Below are 22,725 nucleotides of genomic sequence, written 5' to 3' on the forward strand. Positions count from 1 at the left end.
TCGTTTTTGGTTGAGGTTGGAAATGAATCTCAAAAACTATGGATGGTTTATATATGAGGTAATAACTAAAGGCTGTTTGGTTCAGCCTCATGAGAATCAGTTTTTAGAATGAGTTATGTAAACTGATAAAACCAGGATTCTACAGCCTAAAGTCCTATATTTAAGTCACGGGTTAGACATAAGAGGCCATAATTGTGGGCCCGGGCATGTTGGCACACAGGCAGCCCCGGACCACAAGGGATGTGGGTCCCACAAGGGTAAATTTACGTTTTAGCCCCCCATTATACTATTAAAACTTCAGTCCTGTTTGTAAAAACAAGTTCTTACCTAACTTGGCCTATGAAATTGTGCGGTTCTGCATATGCTCAATCCAGCATGTTTGGCATATGAAACTAATGTGCTGGGACCCGGCAGGATCTTCGGATTCAATGATGGCTAGCTGTGTTGGCTCCCCGAAATCCTCCATAGGCGAGTCAACGGATTGACCCGAATCCACCACCGATGCAGCCCACGACATAGAGGCAAGCATGGACACAGAACCAGAACCTGAAATCATACAAGTTCAACAAGGTTCAAATTAGAGGTGGGTTTCACACATCGATGTCCTCTAATGGTTCTAGATTTGTTTAGGAAAAATTATATATGAAGTTACTCTACTCATTAAAAGTTTGTTCTAGGAGATTTTTTTTTCAGGTTCAAAGAAATGAAATAATACAAAGCAGAATATTTTTTTTAAAGATTAAATTTCTTAGAGATTAGTATGGCTAGAATTATTCTACTTTTTTGGAGGAGTATGTTTAATTTCTTTGATAATTTCATTTACATGTAGGAGTATCAAATTTCTTGGGGCTATGTGGTGCTTTCCACTTGATGAATTTTTTATTGATACAGGCGATAACATTTTCCGACTTTTTCTTGGCTGATATCCTAACATCCATGGCCAAGGTATTGCTTCCTCTGACCTTAGTCAATCTCCCCTGATCTTTTTGCACGTCTCCCTTATTTTTATTAAAAAAGAAATGTCGTGATTTTTTGTTGCTGCAGTAGAAATGATGGAATGGATATTGATAAATCCCTCGACTTTTTGGTTTTTAGGGGATTTGTGTTTTGGCAAGAACCTGTTATTTAACCAAATTCTTTCAATTACTCATATGTTGGCAATATAAGGTACTGTGAGGTCTTGTAGAAACTGAACGAATAACGATTTAACGTTACCAAATTTCACTGTAAATGGAGAATTTTCAACCAAATAATTTCTTTCTAGTACGTTTGCACATGGTGCACTCAAAAGAAGTTTCCTCTCACTACTGAATAGATCATTAATTAAAGCCCATAGAACTACCTGACATCTAATTTTCTCCTGCTCCAAAGAAAACTCCCCTTCTTGCCCACCCCTTAAAATTTGTTAAAAAAGTAAGTATAACTCAGTACCGCAAGGGTATTTCAGACCTTGCAGTTTATTGTTTTAGGTTTATGTGCGTATATACATAAACCGCGAATACCCTTGTAATTTTAGCAGGTCTAATTGATTGTCAATACAGTGGCTACCAGTGGGAGAGTTTACACACTTTGTCTCTCATCCGATAGTCTTCTCCTCCGTCTTTTCTTCTTCAATTGATTCCTACCTCTTGTTTATTTTGTCACATGGTATCAGAGTAGGTTTAACTTGGACTTTTTGTCTAGTTAAATTTTGAGAGTCCTCAAAGGAGTTTGGTCATCTTTTCAGCAAGTTTTCTGGTTGGTTCCTGTTCTTGAATGGTCATGAGCTCTGAACATGAAGAATGTTGGTTGGTTTATACCTTGGTCATCAGATCTCTCTTCTACAAGTTATTTGGAAGCTTGTTGATGATTAAAAGTCCTGCAGCTGCTGTTTACTTGATGATCTGATCTTTCCCAGTTGATTTGGTCGATTTCTGCACATACTTTTTGTGGTGTATTCCTGCTGACACTAGGAAACATCATAACTAGGAATCAAACTGTTGAGTTATGTAACCCGATAAGGGTATATTGGGGTTTTTACCTTTTCTCTTGTTTATTCCCTGTTATAAGCATAGTCGTCTATACAGGGGCAGTATTGTAATTCTATTTATAAGTGAAAAATATAAATGAAGGGGCTGTGAGTGAAGGAAACAATTCACTCAAGCATAGTTATCAAGGCGTCGCCAAGGTGTTGCCATGGCGACGCCATGGCTTCCAGGCTCCTTGGTCGCCTTGGGCGCCATGGCAGGTGCCTTGCTGCCATGGAGGTGTTGCCTTGAAATTTGCCCCTCTAAAACGCCATGGTCGCTTTCCCACCTTGATAACTATGCACTCAAGCCATTCTCCCATTCTTCTTTCATTCTTTTAGCATGGTATCAGGACTAATCTGATCTAGGGTTAGAACCAGCTTTAACCCCATCGTTTCGTCCTCTCTCTAACAGCCCTCTCTTCACCTTCGACCTTCTTTACCTTCTCCACCTTCTTCTTCTTCTTCTTCTCCTCCCTTTCTTCTTGGTCTGAAATCTGCAATACGGACAACACAAATGAGGTGATCGATTGATCTTGTGCTGTCCTCTACCTACCTCAATCAGATTATGGTTTAGAAGATGCTGTTGGATTGATTAGCTGCTGCCACTTTCTGCGATTTTTGGAGTCTTCATCTCTTGAAGATCGAATTTGCCCAAACATTGGAGATCGAGCCCTTCCATCCTTGAAGATCCACATCAGCATCCTTGGCCAGCTGCTATCTATAGTCTTTCTACACCAAACAACATCCTGCAACAGCAGCCTCAGCCCTTTTGCCTGCAAATCGATATCTCTATTGTCAGGTGTCAGGTTTTTCAAAACCCTGACACTCAAATCGATTTGGGGTTTCTCTTATCTGTTGCCGCTGATTTTTTGAGAGAGGCTTCCCTCATTCTAGAAGAGTGTTTGATCCAAATTTGAGGCTCTTCCTCCAAGTATTGGTCAAGATATCAACACTCGTTGATTTCAACATACAAGTATGCTCACGAGGTGTTTGATGAATTGCCTCTTATAGTTCTCCTTCTCAGTTTGGTGTGATATTTGAGGGTTTCTTCCATCATCATTGAAGAGTACTCAGTCAATATTTCAGCCTTGTTTATTGGAGCATTTCTTTGGATCATCATGACTGGCTCAAATGCCTCTTCTGCAACCTCTTGGCAAGATGGACAGCCTCGGACAGACTTCCTTCCACTTTCTGCTCCCATCAAGCTCTATGGAACAAATTACCTCAAGTGGTCTCGGACCACTTACTTGACCATTGCTGGTCGAGGGCTGGCTGCCCATATACTTGGGACTAACCCCATGCCAGCTACCATTGGGGCTCCGCAAGAGAAGTGGCTGTCCAATGATGCCATGGTGATGTCCTACTTGTTGCAATCTATACAACCAGATCTGTCCGACAATTTCGTGCTTCTGGAGACAGCCAATCAGATCTGGAGTGCTACCGAAGAGACTTATGGGCGTATTGGGAATGCTGCCCAAGTGTATGAGATTTGCAAAAGGCTCATGACCTAACTCAGAAGGAGTTGTTTGTCTCTACCTATTATGCTGCCCTCAAAAGCTTGTGGCAGCAATTGGATCATAAATCCACCTATCAGCCCTCTACACCTACTGATGTTGCTGCCTACCGTAAATACATTGACAGTATCCATTTGTACGACTTTTTGGCTTGCATGAATGTGGAGTATGACCCCATTAAAATGCAAGTGCTGATCCAGTCTCCCTTTTCTACACTTGAGCAGTCCTTTGCCCTGGTTCATACGGAAGAGACTCGTCGGGCTGCGATGTTACATGCTCCTACTGTTGATAGGTCTGCCCTATAGACTACTTCCAGTCCTGCTACTATTGCCACTACTGATAGTGGTAATGTTGCCTCCAAAGAGCCTGTCAAGTGTGAGCATTATCACAAGCCCTATCACACCAAGGCTAAGTGTTGGAAGTTATATGGGAAGCCTACTGATTTTGAGGCGAAATGAGGCAAGGGGAAGCTCAAACCGAAGGCAAATCTGACTGAAGCTACTGCTCTTACTGCTACAGTCCCCTCCATTGACACTGGTTTCACTCAGGATGAGCTACTAGCCCTCCGTCGCATGCTCTAGCCATATTCCGTTGCACCTTCTACGGCACCTGCACCTGCTGCCTCTCCTGGTTCTTACTTTGCCTCAGGTATTCTGGTCGGTAGTCATTTTGCATCAGTGGTCTCCAGTCCTTGGATCATAGACTCCGGTGCCACTGACCATATGCCTGGTTCCTCTCATGTCTTTCATCATTATTCTCCTTGTTCTGGAAAGGATACTGTTCGAGCAGCGAATGGTTCCCTTTCTCCCATTCATGGAAAGAAATCTATTCACTGCTCTCCTACCATTACCTTAAATTCTGTTTTGCACGTTCCTTCATTTCCTACTAATCTTCTTTCCATTAGTAGTTTAACTAGAGATTTGAACTGCTAAATAACCTTCTTTCCCTCTCATTGTTGTTTACATCCCTATTTCGGTCATCACTGGGCTGTACAATCGGGTTAAACAAATACGGTTGCGAAACTTTCCCAGGGAATTATTCAAATTTCAAATTTGAATAGGAGCAGTTGCTGACAGGAACCACCCTAACTACCATGCTGCTTATAAAAGAGGAAGCCCAACAACAAATAAGGGGATCCACAAATCAAATCAAACAAGTCTTTACATTTATCTTTTATGTTCTTTTTCTTTTTCTTTGATGTAAATGGTTTCTGTTCTTTTCCTTAAAAGAACTTGTTGGGGTTACTCTCCAACAGTACTATCAGATGCAATGATGCATCATTCTGAATCAAATTGAAGGTCTATACGGTCCTTCAATGGCAAGATGGGAGCATGTCAAAAGAGGCATCATTGGCTACTGGCAGTCGGCAATTTGGTGTTGTTAGCACACTTTTAAGACCTGTATGGCGCACTGGTGCTAGCATCAAATTGAGGCTTTGACCCGGCAATTGGGTGTTGTTAGCAAACTTTTGATTTCTTCTTTTTCTTTTTCTTGGCATTGCAATCTTTGCATGTGTTTTGAAAAGTCCTTAGATTACCAAGGCACTGGTAGAACCCACCCTTTGATTCAATTCGTTTTGTGGCATCTTTAATTCACGCCGTCAATGCCGAATTTAGTGGAAACATTTTTGGCACGCCCAGTGGACACCAGTCAGAATTAATCTTATTGCCAAGAAGAAGAATTGCCAATGAAGGGATAATTCCTGAATCAGGCATTGTAAGGTGCTCAACCAGGGGCATTGTAAAGTGAGCACCGAGAAGCCGTAACCCATTGGATTCTGGTGAATAAGTGGCCAAGCAAGGGGGCACGGTTTGCAGATACAGAGAATGGAAGAAGAAATGATAGATTCGACTATCTCTGTTTCTTGCTACTCTCCTGCAAGTAACCAAGTGATCAGTTTTCAGTAAGCATTCGCTCCCGCAGTTTCACAGCGCTAACACCTTCGCTTGAGTGCTTCATGCCGATGTTAATGGCGTTCTGTTGCAGAGCGAGATTCTTGAAACAATCTAAAAACTGGTTATTTATCTTTAAAGGGATTCCAATGCATTGCTTATGATCCTGATGTCAACCAATGACATCATCTGCCTGCAATTCAAAGTGCCAATCTTTGGTGGCACCATTATGGATTTTTCACATTTCATTGAGTGCAACAAATTTTTAGTGATTGGGGTCTCATATGCACCATACCTACTGCTGTTCACACACGCACCACCATCACCAACATAGGCACACTCAAGTGGCAATGTGAAGGAGAATCCTGCATTTCAAAAAGCGCCAACAAAGACGGAACGGAACGCAAGAGATAAAATTAGTTGCGGCGTGGTCGGAGAGGACTAGTGCTGGCAGCCGTGTGATTTCTTGTCAAGCGTATTTGTGCCGTTGGATGTGTTCAAGGGGCAAGTGCGTTAATTACGGAGGGATCGTCGTATTTTTGGTGGTTGATTTGATCACGGAAATGACCTTCCCCATGTACCGGGTTTTTCTAACTGCCTCGATGAGGTTAAAGATGAAACGAATTCTGAAATCGTGAACTCCTACAAGAATATGCTGGGATAAATGGCTGAGTTCAACGACCGACACTATCTGCGAGAAGGTTTTGGAAAAGCACGTTATCGCTTTGGGTGTTTTTCTCTTGCAGGGCTCATAAGTGCTTGTTTGTTCAATGCTTGGAACAGCAAAGGGATAATTGATAATCCATGACGGTCACTATTTTGTGGTACAACGGTCACCATTTTGTGGTTTCACAAATCTACATGTGGCCTTGATGTTCCAAGTTTCGGTCACTATTTTTTGGCTTCTTTCAATGCACAAACAAAATCTGTCAAGTGCATAATAAAAATATTGACCGATTCATTTCGGTCAATACGAAGTTTCCAAAGAATGGAATTGGCAATGGAATTAGTCACTGTAGATTCCAATGGTGCAGCCAAGGTTATCTACGCCAATCCTAGATCCTCTTCAGTTCTTCATGCACAAATCTGGGTTTCCAAAACCCTAACTCTCAAATACTCGAGAGTAAGAAGGAGAGAGAAGAGATCACAAGAGAGAGAGAGAGGGAGAGCCAAATTCGTCCAAGGAAGGGGGGAGCCAATTCGTCCAAGGGCTGCCCCCTCTCCTTGGTGTGTTTAAATAATAGAGTTTCTAAAACCCTGCTTGGATGATTCCCAGTGAGAGTCTAACACTCTCTCTCCTCATTGGCTTGATCCCGTTTAATCCTGAAGTGCTTCTAATTGGTACAGAAGCAAAATCTAATAGGGAATAGTATAATTAATTATTTTAATTATAATTAGGACCATATCCATTAATTAAATAAATAGCAAATTATTTTAGTAAATTCCAAATAAACCCCTACATAATAATAAATCATCATGTACCAACCCTCCACTAATCAACACCATCATTATGGAATCAGGCATTGTAAGGTGCTCAACCAGGGGCATTGTAAAGTGAGCACCGAGAAGCCGTAACCCATTGGATTCTGGTGAATAAGTGGCCAAGCAAGGGGGCACGGTTTGCAGATACAGAGAATGGAAGAAGAAATGATAGATTCGACTATCTCTGTTTCTTGCTACTCTCCTGCAAGTAACCAAGTGATCAGTTTTCAGTAAGCATTCGCTCCCACAGTTTCACAGCGCTAACACCTTCGCTTGAGTGCTTCATGCCGATGTTAATGGCGTTCTGTTGCAGAGCGAGATTCTTGAAACAATATAAAAACTGGTTATTTATCTTTAAAGGGATTCCAATACATTGCTTATGATCCTGATGTCAACCAATGACATCATCTGCCTGCAATTCAAAGTGCCAATCTTTGGTGGCACCATTATGGATTTTTCACATTTCATCGAGTGCAACAAATTTTTAGTGATTGGGGTCTCATATGCACCATACCTACTGCTGTTCACACACGCACCACCATCACCAACATAGGCACACTCAAGTGGCAATGTGAAGGAGAATCCTGCATTTCAAAAAGCGCCAACAAAGACGGAACGGAACGCAAGAGATAAAATTAGTTGCGGCGTGGTCGGAGAGGACTAGTGCTGGCAGCCGTGTGATTTCTTGTCAAGCGTATTTGTGCCGTTGGATGTGTTCAAGGGGCAAGTGCGTTAATTACGGAGGGATCGTCGTATTTTTGGTGGTTGATTTGATCACGGAAATGACCTTCCCCATGTACCGGGTTTTTCTAACTGCCTCGATGAGGTTAAAGATGAAACGAATTCTGAAATCGTGAACTCCTACAAGAATATGCTGGGATAAATGGCTGAGTTCAACGACCGACACTATCTGCGAGAAGGTTTTGGAAAAGCACGTTATCGCTTTGGGTGTTTTTCTCTTGCAGGGCTCATAAGTGCTTGTTTGTTCAATGCTTGGAACAGCAAAGGGATAATTGATAATCCATGACGGTCACTATTTTGTGGTACAACGGTCACCATTTTGTGGTTTCACAAATCTACATGTGGCCTTGATGTTCCAAGTTTCGGTCACTATTTTTTGGCTTCTTTCAATGCACAAACAGAATCGGTCAAGTGCATAATAAAAATATTAACCGATTCATTTCGGTCAATACGAAGTTTCCAAAGAATGGAATTGGCAATGGATATAGTCACTGTAGATTCCGAAATAAATCGGAAAACAAACTCGACCGAGTTAATTCCAATTTAAGCCCTAGAGCCAATTTCAAGTTGCATCTATCCCAAGCCGATTGCACGGCCTTGGCTTCCCTGACCGAATACGGTCGCATATACACAATCCCATCGAACTAGCATGGTGACACTGTTCAATGGGATTGTGATGGGCATTGTTTACCCCCTATTTCGGTCATCACTGGGCCGCACAATCGGGTTAAACAAATATGGTTGCATACCGTTCCTAGGGAATTATTCAAATTTGAAATTTGAATAAGAGCAGTTGTTGAAAGGAACCACCCTAACTACCGGGCTGCTTGTAAAAGAGGAAGCCCAACAACAAATAAGAGGATCCACAAATCAAATCAAACAAGTCTTTACATTTATCTTTTATTTTCTTTTTCTTTTTCTTAGTTGTAAATGGTTTCTGTTCTTTTCCTTAAAAGAACCTGTTGGGGTTACTCTCCAACAGTACTATCAGATGCAATGATGCATCATTCCAATTCAAATTGCAGATCTCTACAGTCCTTCAATGGCAAGATGGGAGCATCTCAAAAGAGGCGTCATTGGCCACTGGCAGTCGGCAATTTGGTGTTGTCAGCACACTTTTAAAACCTGTATAGCGCTCTGGTGCCAACATCAAATTGAGGCTTTGACCTGGCAATTGGGTGTTGTTAGCACACTTTTAAGACCTGTATGGCGTTCTAGTACCGGCATCATATTGAAGCATCGACGGTGCATTAATGGAGGGTTTGTAAACATTTTACCATAGATGTATCTGGAGAGAAAATTAATTTGATTTCTTCTTTTTCTTTTTCTTGGCATTGCAATCTTTGCATGTGTTTTGAAAAGTCCTTGGATTACTAAGGCATTGGTAGAACCCCCTCTTTGATTCAATTCGTTTTCTGGCATCTTTAATTCACGCCGTCGATGCCGAATTTAGTGGAAACAATTGTGTCATATAGGATCTGGTGCAGGGCTACCCGATTGGGGGTGGTAAGGTACATGGTGGTCTCTACATCCTCGACACGGGTTAGACTAATCTACCATCAGTTCCTTCTTCGGCTCCTCAGTTACATTCAACAACTTCTTTGGATCTCCATCTATGGCATTGTCGGCTTGGTCACCCTCTTTTGTTTCCTCAGTTAGTTAAAAGTTGTAACAAGGATGAGTTTTTATGTGAAGCTTGTGTCTTGGGTAAGCAGACTCGTTCCACTTACTCTTCAATCAATAAAATAAGTACTTCTTCATTTGCTTTAGTTCATACTGATGTGTGGGGCCCTGCACGTTGTGTTTCTATTTTTGGCTATAGATGGTTTGTTTCCTTCATTGATTGCTTTATTAGGACCACTTGGGTGTATATGGTGCAACAAAAGATTGAGGTTTTTCGATGTTTCTAGCACTTCCATCGTATGATTCAGACCCAATTCAATGCTACATTAAAAATTCTGAACTGATAATGGCAGGGAATAACATGGAAGGTTAGTTCCAAACCTATTTGGCTGAGAATGGCATCCTCCATCTGACCAGTTGTGTACACACCCCTGCTCAGAATGGAGTCGCTGAAAGGAAAAATCGGCACCATTTGGAAGTGGCTAGGGCAATTATGTTTGCACGGCAAGTTCCTCCTCAATAATGGAGTGATGTTATCCTCACCGCTACCTACCTCATAAACTCTATGCCTACCCTTATACTTGATGGTCATACTCTTATTGACCTCCTTCAAGGTTCTTCCTCATTTGTGGCTCCCCGAAAAATGTTTGGTTGTGTCTGTTATGCTCGCAATCATCATCTTCATGGTAAACTCAATCCTCGGAGCATCCGGTGTATATTTTTGGGCTACTCCACCACCTAGAAAGGATACAAATGTTATCATCCACCTTCTCGGCGTGCATTTGTTACCATAGACATTGTCTTCCATGAATCCTTGGCATATTATTCTCAGCCACCTCTTTTGGGGGAGCATGATCCAATTTTTGAAGATGTGCCTGATCCTCTACCATCTTCTATTCTGGGGGAGCCAACTTCTGTCTCTAGTTTGCTTCCTATTCAGGGGGAGTGTAGACCTGTGAGTTAAATTCTTATGGATCAAGTCTACATCCGGAAGCACACAGAGCAAGTTGAGACTACCACTATTGTACCACTTATCCAACCGTCAGAGCTTGATCTAGATCCAGATTCCGTTGCATTACCTGGTATGGATCCCTCTCTTGATTTACCCATTGCTTTCCGGAAAGGCATTAGATCTTGCACCCAACACCCTATGACCAATTTTGTTTCCTATGATGCTTTGCCTCCTTCCTGTTGTGCTTTTGTGTCCTCTCTTTCCTCTGTTTCTATTCCTAAAAAATGGCAGGAGGCAATGGCAGATCCAAAGTGGAAAGCAGCCATGTTGGAAAAGATGATGACCTTATCTAAAAATGAGACATGGGAGTTGGTGACTCTTCCTTCAGGTAAGAAAACAGTGGGATGCAAATTGGTGTTTGTTGTCAATCAGAATCCTGATGGAACAATGGACAGATATAAGGCCAGTTGGTGGCCAAAGGCTTTACCCAGACCTATGGGATTGGTTATCAGGAGACATTTGCCCCAGTGGCAAAGTTGAACACTGTTCGGGTTTTGATATCATATACTGTCAATCTTAGCTGGGATTTGCAGCAATTGGATGTGAAAAATGCATTCCTTTATGGAGAGCTGGAGGAGGAAGTCTATATGGAGGTCCCTCTAGGTTTTAGTTGTGACAAGACTCATGGGAAGGTTTACAGACTGGAGAGAGCATTGTATGGGCTGAAACAATCTCCTCGAGCTTGGTTTGGCAGGTTCCATAAAGCAATGATCTTTGTAGGATACAAACAGAGTAATGCTGATCACACCTTGTTCATCAAGCGGAATGGAGATAAGGTTACCCTTCTCATAGTCTATGTCGATGACATAGTGGTGATTAGCAATGATGCTGATGAAGTCTCTCACCTTAAGACTTTCTTGGGATGAGAATTTGAAATAAAAGACCTAGGACAAGTTAGGTATTTTCTTGGGATTGAAGTTGCACGTTTTCCCAGAGGCATCTTTCTCTCCCAAAGGAAATATGTTCTAGACTTACTCTCAGAGACTGGTTTGTTAGGATGTCACCCATGTGACACCCCTTTGGAGGCTACTACTTGTCTACAAGAAAAGGATGGTGATCCTATTGATAAGGGGCGCTATCAGAGGTTGGTGGGTAAACTAATCTATCTCTCCCACACTAGACTAGACATTGCATTTGCTGTTTAGTCAGTCAGTTCATGCATGATCCCTACTCTACCTATATGGCTGCTGTTCTTCGTATTCTCCATTACTTGAAGTCAGCTCCAGGGAAATGGATTCTCCTATCCCCACATGGTCATCTTCGTATTGAAGCTTACACAAATGTTGACTAGGGTGGTAACCCTGACAGAAAGTCCACTTCAGGCTATTGTACCGTTGTAGGAGGTAACCTTATCACATGGCGAAGTAAAAAGCAAAATATGGTGGCTAGGTCTAGCGCTGAAGCAGAATTCCGTGCCATGGCCCAGGGCATATGTGAAGTATTGTGGTTCTGTTCTGTAGGTCAAACTACGGTCCATGGGATCATCCATGCTTGCCTTGGAAACTAATGACATATTTTATTTGAGTTCCCAACTCTTGGAATCTCCAGGGTTGTCCCTAGGGTACCCCAGGGTTGCCCTAGAGCTCCCTATTTAATTTTTAGTGATTCGCATGGCCTCCCATGGGAACCCTAATGGTATTTGGTATAAAAATACTTTACCAAATCCTTTTCTTTCTTGTCTTGTAAAATTATGGGATCCCCAAGAGAGAGAAATTCCATCTCTTTTCCATCCCATGGAAAGAGAGATCATTCCCATCCCCGAATGCGCAGCGGAAAGAGATCGATTCGGGTTTCTTTCACATCCCATGAATAATCAATAATTAATAACAAGAAGAAATAATTAGAACTTGCTAACCTGATGAGCCTCAAGTGTTGCTCCTTCAATAAACAGTGGTTCTTCCTCCAACGAGCACTCCAGGTAAACAGATCTGAACCTCCAATGGTGCAGCCAAGGTTATCCAAGCCAATCCTAGATCCTCTTCAGTTCTTCATGCACAAATCTGGGTTTCCAAAACCCTAACTCTCAAATACTCGAGAGTAAGAAGGAGAGAGAAGAGATCACAAGAGAGAGAGAGAGGGAGAGCCAAATTCGTCCAAGGAAGGGGGGAGCCAATTCGTCCAAGGACTGCCCCCTCTCCTTGGTGTGTTTAAATAATAGAGTTTCTAAAACCCTGCTTGGATGATTCCCAGTGAGAGTCTGACACTCTCTCTCCTCATTGGCTTGATCCCGTTTAATCCTGAAGTGCTTCTAATTGGTACAGAAGCAAAATCTAATAGGGAATAGTATAATTAATTATTTTAATTATAATTAGCACCATATCCATTAATTAAATAAATAGCAAATTATTTTAGTAAATTCCAAATAAACCCCTACATAATAATAAATCATCATGTACCAACCCTCCACTAATCAACACCATCATTATGGAATCTAGGGCATGTACAGTAGTACTACCAAAGCCCATTCCATAGAACATGTCCAGATAAGAGTGTCTGTGTAAATGATCGGGTCCGACATAACTCGATAAAACATTTTATCCATCATTTTATGTAAAATAGGTTTTGCAAAAAACCATTTCCAAAAGGGCACTGGATCTAGATTTCGATCCAACCATTCACAGACAACCTCAATCTCGGTGATCCCTAATCGGGCAGTGGCATAGTTGTTAAGGCGGCAAAGTGAACCAAGGCGTTGAGGGGTGTCTAAGTGCTTAGGCGGGCGCCTCTAAGGCACCCCCAAGTGCTATTTTTTTTTTATTTCCCCTTTTTTTAACATTATTTAGTATGCTACAATATATGCCTTATATCATCAAAAATTAACATTAAGCCTTCTCAAGTCATAAAAAGTCAACATTAAGCCACATTAAGTCACATCCAGTCATCAAAAATCAATATTAAGCCACATAAAAAATCAACATAGAGCTAGAAGACAACAGAACTGACGAAGCACGCTATTGGAATTTTGAAACAATCAAACATACATTTGGTTTATACTGTTGTTAGAAAATATGATCTTATCTATAAGTAATTAAATTGTTCCCGATTTAGAGAAATGTTCTTGTTCTCTAAGAAGTTTGACTAGTCAAATGATTTTATTTTTACATGAGGCTTTTAGTATTAGGTAGAGCACAAAACCAGCTTTCCAACAAATCCAAAATTGCTTAAATCTGATTTATATTGAAGAAGTTATGTTCCGGTCAAACCTTATTTGATATGCGCGAATACTGTCAAAATCGCTCTGAATGAAAATATTTTTTTAGATATCAAAACAAATGAATATTTTACCGCACTTTTGGGTTTTAGTAATGTTTGACCATATTAAGATTTATAGAATTTTTAGATTTGAGAAAAACCCCAGCATTAGAAAATTAAAAATTTTACCTATCGCTAAAAATCCGGTTTTTGTTCTTGAACTGGGGGGTTGATTTTTTATCCTTTCAGAATTTGATTTTTTAACTATTTTTATTGGATTCAAATAGGGGATATTTGCTTATTTATGAATAATATATAAAACATTTACTGAAATGATATTTGACGTAAATAAGTGCCAGAACCTGGTCTGATACCAATTAAACCAATGCAAAGCACCCTGCAATAAGGCGAAACTTGCCTAGGCCCCAACAAAACCGCCTGGATGCCTTGGCGGCGCCTAGGTGACACCTTGACAACTATGGGCAGTGGAGACCATGTTGAGTAACTCCTTCACTCACAAAATGTTTGCACATTCCTAGAACATCGGATTTGACTCACTTGAGTCACAATCATTGATGAACCAAAGAATGCGGTCACATTTTGCAGTGACAGGGTCTTCTCAGGTACAGGGTTTCGGTGACATGTCTATCCCATCCTACATCTGGCGGTAATACATGAGGGAATTGACAAAGTAGATTCTTCGCCAATACACACATCAAACATGTGAGTACTCGCATTCGTATTCTGACATCACATGCCTAGGCATACCTAATGCGACGACCATATGATAAGGGTGCCCAGCCTAAACCCTAGTCGTGACTACCATTTTAAGTATAACTTATGGACACATAATGCTCAAAACTTTATATCGCATGTGATAAAATTAAACCAAAATGAATAAAAGGTTTAATACAAAGTAAACCGGACCAAACCGGACCGAACCAGGTTTGATGGACACATAAATCCAACATGTTTATCGTCCAATGATATTGTACTGTGATAACAAAGCAGCAATCAACATTGCTCACAATCTAGTGCAACATGATCGTACCAAACATGTGGAGATCGACAGACATTTTATAAAGGAGAAGTTAGAAAGTGGGCAGATTTCTATACCCTTTGTGAAATCTGGTGACCAACTTGCAGATGTATTTACTAAAGGGTTAAGTGGAAAGTTATTTCATCCTAGTCTAGTCAAGTTGGGCATGTGTGATACCTATGCACCAACTTGAGGGGGAGTGTTGAGTTATATAACCCGATAACGGTATTTTGGGGTTTTTTTAAACCTTTTCTCTTGTTTATTCCCTGTTATAAGCATAGTTGGCTATATAAGAGCAGTATTGTAACTCTGCTTATAAGTGAAAAATATAAATGAAGGGGCTGTGAGTGAAGGAAACAATTCACTCAAGCCATTCTGCCGTTCTTCTCTCATTCTTTTAACACAAACCCTTGGATGTCTATCGTCTTTTGATAAGTTATTCTCTGCCCTATAAAGTGTATTCGATTGAATTTTCAACCTTAATAGTTTGATGGAAAGTTCTGCTGTTTCCTATATGTTAGGATCTGGAGTTGCTAATTTTGTTATTCTTCAGTTTATATTTAGCTGCAGGGTTCAAGGTTTTGCAGTTTCGCGAAATTTCGGTTGAAACCTAGAAGGTTTCGGTTGCTGGTTTTGATTGATGGTTTCAAGGCCCAAATGGCCAGATTGGGTCCTGAAACTTTTGGCAAACCCTATTTTAGGCCCTTTAAATATAGTGGAGCCAGTAGATTATAAAAACACAGCCAAAATGGTAGTTTTTCTTTGGACCCTAGGAAAACCTATGTTGTAAGATGCTATATGCACAAAATTTAGTAATAGAATATACACATAATTCTATCAAAACATCTGAAATATGCTTTAAGAATGATTAAACATAAAATTATAAACCATTACATAATTATCAAATGTTATACATGGTTCATTACAAAGAGATGGGATTGATTTGGCCAAAATTCACAAAAATTGAGGTTTTCTAGGAAGTTTCCCTCTTTGGAGTTGAAACTAGCGAAACATGGTTGAAATTTCATTGAAACTACAAAATTTCGATTGAAACCATGCAAGTAATACAAAGGGTTTGTCCGAAACGATACCGAAATTTGAAACATGGTCAAAGTTTTGCCGAAACTGCGAAATTTCAGTCGATACTTTGACAAAAATGTATATCGCAGTAGGTTTTGAGACCTTAGGAAACCAAAACGAAACCCGAAATTTGGCTGAAATCTCGTGAAACCTCGTACAATGCTTAGCTATCCATGAGATTTTTACCAAATTTTGGGAGTTGTTTCTTGCATTTAAGACCTTCACTCTATTTGAGTTTTAAGATCATCAGATTGTGAGATATGGGTTTGCCTATTTTTCTTCTCCTTTTTGGTTCCTAGGATTAAGGAGTTTTACATATCTATCTGTCTATCTATCTGTCATATATATATATACACACACTTGATATTATCTCCTGCCCTGCATTATATGATACTGTATCTGGTTGAGCTAATCGCATATGCTGAAAAAGTGTTAAGAGTCAGTACTTTTGGCTCAACGCATCAGCCACTGTATTCTCCTTTCCAGCCTTGTACTTTATTGTGAACACGAACTTCTGTAGGTAAGCTACCTACTTGGCATGCCTGTTACTAATTGGCTTCTATCAATAGAGGTGCTTGAGTGCCTCATGATTAGTGTAGAGAATGAATTCTTTACCTATAAGATAATGTCTCCAATGGTGTAACACTTGGACGACCGCATAAAGCTCAAGATCATATGTTGAATAATATCGCTTGGCATCGTTGAGTTTCTTGGTATAGAAACTGATAGGGTGCCCACCTTGCATCTGTAGCAACTTCAAATATACGGTCAAAATCTGGTAGGTATAGTACCGGGCCTTTGTCATCTTCTTCTTGATAAGATGAATGGCTTTTGTCGCAGCGGCTGTCCGTTCAAACTTGCCCTTACTATGCTTCATACATTCAATGATGGGGGCATGACTACACTAAAATTCCGAATGAATCTCCTGTAAAATAAGGGTTGGCTTTGGAAGTTGCGGACCTCAATGATTGCTTCGGGGTTGGCCAGTTAGTGATGCTCTTGATCTTCTTTGGGTAAAGCTTCCATACCCTTGATGAGATAATAAAGCCAAGGAATATAACCTAGGGCAGCATGAAAGAACACTTCTTGAGATTGATACATAGCTTCTCTGTGCGGAGCACACTCAAGAGTGGTGAACGATATGTTCATCTAGATCCTTGCTGTAAATCAAGAAATCATCAAAGTATACGACAAAAAATCGACCAATAAGGGATGAAGTGCATGTGTCATAACTCGCATGAAGTGGCTAAGTGCATTTGTAAGACCAAGAGGCATGTCTTTCCACTCGAACAATCCATCCTTGGTCTTGAAGAGGGTCTTCCATTTGTCTCTTGGCTGAATACGAATCTGATGGTGGCCGCTCCTAAGGTCCAATTTGTAGAAAACCTTAGATCCAGATAGCATGTGTAGCATGTCATCAAGCCATGATATAGGAAACCTGTACTTGACTGTTTATTGATAGCCCTGCTGTCCATACACATACACCATGAACCATCCTTCTTCGGAGTAAGCAATGCTGGTACAGCACACAAGCTTAAGCTCTCCTTGATAAACCCTTTGTGTAGTAGCTCATCCACTTGCTGTTTGAGTTCCGTATGCTCTGTAGGATTGTAAGCTGGAAGATTCGGTAGCATTGAACCAGGTACCAAATTGATAACTTTGGGAATTGTGACTTGTGTCAATGAGACACAATCACATGTCTATTTATAATAAATGCAATGAGAGTACAAGAACAGAAATGCCCCTAGGGCAACACAACATAAAACATCTAGGACAATTCTACCCTTATATCCCATATTACAACACTCCCCTTCAAGTTGGAGCATTGATATCACACATGCCCAACTTGCATACAAGAGGACAAAAAACTTTACTATTCAACCCCTTAGTGAAGATATCAGCCAACTGGTTGCCAGACTTGGCAAAGGGAATATAGATCAGTCCTTGCTCGAGTTTCTCTTTGATGAAGTGACGATCTATCTCCACATGCTTGGTGCGATCATACTGGACAGGGTTATGGGCAATAATAATAGCAGACTTGTTGTCACAATACAATAACATGCCAGGGAAGTAGGAAGTGCCAAATCGTTTAGTAGTCCCTGAAACCACATCAACTCACATATGCTCAAGGTTTGAGATCTCGTCTCGTCTCGCCATTTTGGGCAGGTCGAGATTTCCGAAATATCCGAAATTTACCAAAATTTTGCTGAAATATGGTATTTTTTTTGCCATATTTCGGCAGTCCATCTCGGTGGGTTTTTGGCCATATTAAGGCCTGATACTTCATGGATACCCTTATTTAAGCTAAATAAACACTCCTTTTCTGCAATGACTTAGTTCGAGGGTTTGATCGGAAAAATCACTCTCCCTCCTTCCTCTTGAAGATTGACATTCACAAGGCCTTTGACTCTCTTAGGTGGGATTTTATTACTCAGGTGATGACTAAGATGGGATTCCCTCTGCCTTATGTAAATTGGGTTAGCTCTTGCATTTCTTCCCCCAAGTTCTCAGTTCTGGTCAATGGTAGCCCAACGGGTTATTTTGGTGCTTCTGTGGGGATTCGCCAAGGCTGCCCTCTATCTCCCTACCTGTTCACCTTGGCTTTGGAAGTCCTATCCAGAGAGATTCAGATTTGTACTGATCAACAGATTATTATGCCAATGCCTAAGTGTAAAGCCATTAAGCTCACTCATCTGGCCTTTGTAGATGATTTGATGATATTCTCAAAGGCCTCAGTCACCTCTCTTGAGTGCATTTTAAATTGCCTTCGGCATTTCCATGAGCGCTCGGGTCTCCGCATCAACCCCTTAAAGTCTTTTATATTTTTGGCTGGAGTCTCAGAGGTTCTCAAAACAGCTCTTCTTGCCAGATCTGGCTTCCTAGAGGGCAAGCTTCCAGTCAAGTACTTGGGTATTCCTCTGATCCCGGCCAGGCTTACTGCTCACCATTGCACTCCTATGCTTGATTTGATCAGGAAAAGGCTTCAACTTTGGAAAAGCAAACTTCTCTCCTATGAAGGCAGGTTAATCCTTATCAAATCAGTATTGGAGTCATCTTATATCTATTGGTCTTGGATTTGTGGGCTACCTCAGGCCACCATCAAGTCCTTGGAAACTCTCATGGCATCCTTTCTCTGGAAGGGCAATGATTCCTCTAGATTTCTCCATCCCCTAAGCTAGGCCGCTGTGTGTCTCCCTAAGACGGAAGGTGGGCTGGGCATCCGAAGAATCAAAGAGGTGAACACTGTGGGTATCATCAAGCTTATTTGGAAGATTGCTTCCAAGAAGAAAAGCATCTGGGTTGACTGGATTTATTCGGGTCCTCTTCGAAATGACTCTATCTGGACGGCTTCCCCTTCCTCTGATGCTTCTTGGGTCTGGCGCAAAATTCTTGCTAGCCGACACCTTGTGCTACGGGTCATTCGGTCCCAGGTTGGTGATGGTCTCTCCGCTTACCTTTGGCTGGACAATTGGCACCCTTCGGGGATTCTTCTGCATCAGGTCACTTCCCGCTCTATTTATGCCATGGGTCTTCACAGGCTATCTTTGGTTGCTGATATTCTTGATCAGGATGGCTGGGCTCCCCCTCCCTCTGGCAACTCTCTTAGCCTTATTTGGACTGAGCTCCCCTCTATTCCAAGAAGGCCTACTGCCCAAGGAGATTGTGTTCTTTGGATAACAAACAGATCTGGCTTCTTCTCTTCTAAGGCAGCTTGGAACTACATTCGTTTGAAAGGCCAGCTGGTTCCTTGGCGTAAGCTTCTTTGGTTCAAGCATCACATTCCTCGCCACTGTTTTACAGCATGGAGGGTTTTCAACAACTGTCTCCCAACCCAGGCTTTTCTTCGAAGCCGCCAGATCCAAGTCTCTTCTGCTTGCTGCCTATGCTGGAACAATGCTGAAGACTTGAGTCATGTTTTCTTTGAGTGCCCTACCGCTGCCGCTATTTGGAAAGGCATCCTCCTCAAGTGCTGGCCGGTCCGTAGAAGAATTCTCCCCTTCTCTAGAGAGTGGATTTGGATTGATATGACCTTCGCTGGTTCCTCTATTTGTGATGTGGTAGGGAGGTTGGCTTTCTGTGCCACTATCAACCATATTTGGATGGAGCGTAATATCAGGAAATGGACCTCCAATTCTCGTCCTTACCAAAAGATTTGGGATTCCATTTCCTTTGAGATTAAAGCAAAGTTATCTCTTGTCCACCCCTCTAGTTGTTTAGACTCCCCAAGGAACAGGCTCATTGTTGACCCCTGGGGCCTCTCTAATGTTTCTCTTATTTCTTCAGCCTCTCTTGGCTAAGGCTTTGGCTGTTTGTGTTTTTCTTGCCCCTAGGGGCCCTCTGTATTTCTTTTCTTCTCTTCGGCAATGATATTATTTATTCACTAAAAAAAAGAGCTAAATAAACACATTTAAACCTTCGTATTCCTAAAAAGTGAACTCAAAGTGATGTTTTGGGTTTGCACCCTTAATTGACAGTATATGGTCAGACCCTGATGTATAAATAGTTAATTACACATTGTATAAGTACTAAAAGACATAATAATAAATTTAAACAAAGTAATGAAACAAAAATGAAGTCAAATGTAGCCTTTAGTTTAAACTTTAAACTCAAAGTCATAAGTGCATAAGTTCATAAGTCATAACTCATAAAGTCCATAAAAGAAACTCAATATAAGTCATTAGTTCAATACTCAATAGTCAATACACAAAGTCACAACTTACAACTCACAACTCACAAGACTCACAACTCTTATAAAACAAATCCTAGTAATAATTGTTATGCCTTCCTTGATCGACCCCACTCATGCTCCGCTGGAGTTAACATCCATTGCTCTCTGTCTGAAGGACATACGTGGACCACGGTATAGTTTTGGAGAAGAAACGAGTGTGGTCATCCACAATTGCCATGTAAATCCCTAAATATCCCGAAATATCACGAATTTTCCCAAAATATCCCGAAATATCACGAAATTTCGGAAAATTTTGCCAAAATTTGTACTTTTTTCATTTTGTATGGCCATTTCGTATCGTTAGTGCCGAGATTTTCGAAATATGCCGATATATCGGCGATATTTCTTAAAATCTTGAACCATGCATATGCCATGGGACATGGCACGAAATTCAGCCTCAACACTAGAACGGGCAACAACAGTCTGTTTCTTACTTTGCCAGGTTACCAAATTACCTCCAACCAGAGTCCAATAGCCAGAAGTGGAATGGCGGTCATCAGGAGAACTAGCCCAATCAGAGTCTATAAAAGCTTCCACTCGCAAATGATCATTAGGAGAAAATAAAATCCCCTTGCCTGGAGTAGTCTTTAAATACCTGAGGATACAGATCACAACATCCCAATGAGTGGAATAAGGATCATGCATATATTAGCTCACCATGCTGACAACAAATGCAATATCCGGCCTAGTATGGGAGAGGTAAATCAGCTTCCTAACCAATCTCTGATATCTCCCTTTGTCTACAGAGTCACCTATTTTACTGGAGAGACGAACATTAGCTTCAAGTGGGGTATCGGCTGGCTTGCACCCTAACATTCCAGTCTCTGATAGTAAGTCTAGAGTGTATTTCCGCTGAGAGAGAAATGCCCCGTTGGTAGAACGGGCAGCCTCAATGCCCAGAAAAAATCGTAGGGGCCCCAAATGTTTTATCTCAAATTCCTTGCCAAGAAGTAGTTTCAAGCTTTCAATTTCTTTCATATTGCTGCCTGTGACCATTATATCATCCACATAAACAATGAGGATGGCAATTTTGGTTCCTGACTGGTTGATGAAGAGGGTGTGATCAACATTACTCTGGGTATAACCAAACTTCACCATAACACTGTGGAATCTGCCAAACCATGCTCTAGGAGACTGCTTCAAACCATAGAGAGCATGTTTGAGTTTGCATACCTTCCCATGAGTTTCCCTAGTAACAAATCCCGGATGAAAATCTAGATAAATTTCTTCTAACTCCCCATGAAGAAATGCATTCTTCACATCCAACTGGTGCAGCTCCCTACCAAGATTGACAACACATGACAGGATAACCCGGATGGTGTTCATCTTTGCAACTGGGGCAAAGGTCTCCTGATAGTCAAGACCCTATGTTTGGGTAAATCCCCTAGCAACCAATCTGGCTTTGTATCTTGCCACTGTGCCATCAGAATTTTGTTTGACAGTGAAAACCCACTTGCAACGGACTGTTATTTTTTTGGGAGGAAGTGATACTAAATCCCAAGTGCCATTTTTTGCAAGGGCATGTATTTCGTCCATCATAGCTGCCTTCCATTTGGGATCTTGAAGAGCCTCCTACCAGTTCTGAGGAATAGAAACAGAGGACAAGGAAGTCACAAATGCACGATATATAGGTGAAAAAGACTCATACGAGTGATACGACACCACTTGAGAAATGGGGTGTTGCGTACAAGTTCTAACCCCTTTGCGATGTGCAATGGGTAAGTCTAAAGAAGTGTCTTAAATAATGGGAGGTGGTGATGGATTAGAAATATTACCTGGAGGTGATGGATTTGGGGTAGGAGGAGCTGTTAGATTTGGAGCAGCTGTAGTAGTGTCAAGTTGCATCCCACGACGAGAGCGTTGGCGAGTGTAGGTTTGAATAATAGGAGGTGGGATGACAGTACGTTGAGTTTCCTTTGGTGTGGAAGACTCCCCCTATCAGGCATATTGACACTAACCAGCTCACCCCCTTGACGAGATGCCACATCATAAAAAGGGTCAACTTCATTAAAGATAACGTCCATGGTGACAAACATCCTATGAGAATGGGGATGATAGCAGCGGTTGCCCTTTTGGGTAGGAGAGTAACCTACAAAAATACACTTGAAGCCCCGCGGTTCTAATTTACTGGAGTGTTGATGGTTACGAACATACCACACACAGCCAGCCAAAAATTTTGGGTGGAATAATAAAGGTGGTGGATCCTTGAAGGACTTGAATGGGAGATCGAAACTCAAGGACACGAGTAGGCATTCGGTTAATTAAATGAGCAGCAGTCATAACCGTTTTACCCCAAAAATTGGAAGGGACATTCATTTCAAAGAGAAGGGCACGGGCAACCTCTAATAGGTGACGGTTGGTACGTTCAGCTACCCCATTCTGAACCGGGGTGTCGACGAAGCTGGTTTCATGC

The 22,725-nt window shown here is 41.4% G+C and overlaps 1 protein-coding gene across 4 annotated transcripts in view; it reads left to right on the forward strand.

The window, feature by feature from the left end:
- LOC122665247 (SPX and EXS domain-containing protein 1-like) overlaps positions 1–22,725 on the forward strand; it is a 117,813-nt gene that overhangs the window by 23,277 nt on the left and 71,811 nt on the right. For all 4 annotated transcript variants that reach the window (XM_043861341.1, XM_043861340.1, XM_043861342.1 and 1 more), the window contains one exon: positions 892–945. In XM_043861341.1, coding sequence (XP_043717276.1) covers positions 892–945 — 54 coding nt within the window. The remainder of the gene's footprint in view (positions 1–891; positions 946–22,725) is intronic.

The sequence above is a fragment of the Telopea speciosissima genome, chromosome 6 (assembly GCF_018873765.1).
Source record: "Telopea speciosissima isolate NSW1024214 ecotype Mountain lineage chromosome 6, Tspe_v1, whole genome shotgun sequence".
NCBI classification, from domain to species: domain Eukaryota; kingdom Viridiplantae; phylum Streptophyta; class Magnoliopsida; order Proteales; family Proteaceae; genus Telopea; species Telopea speciosissima.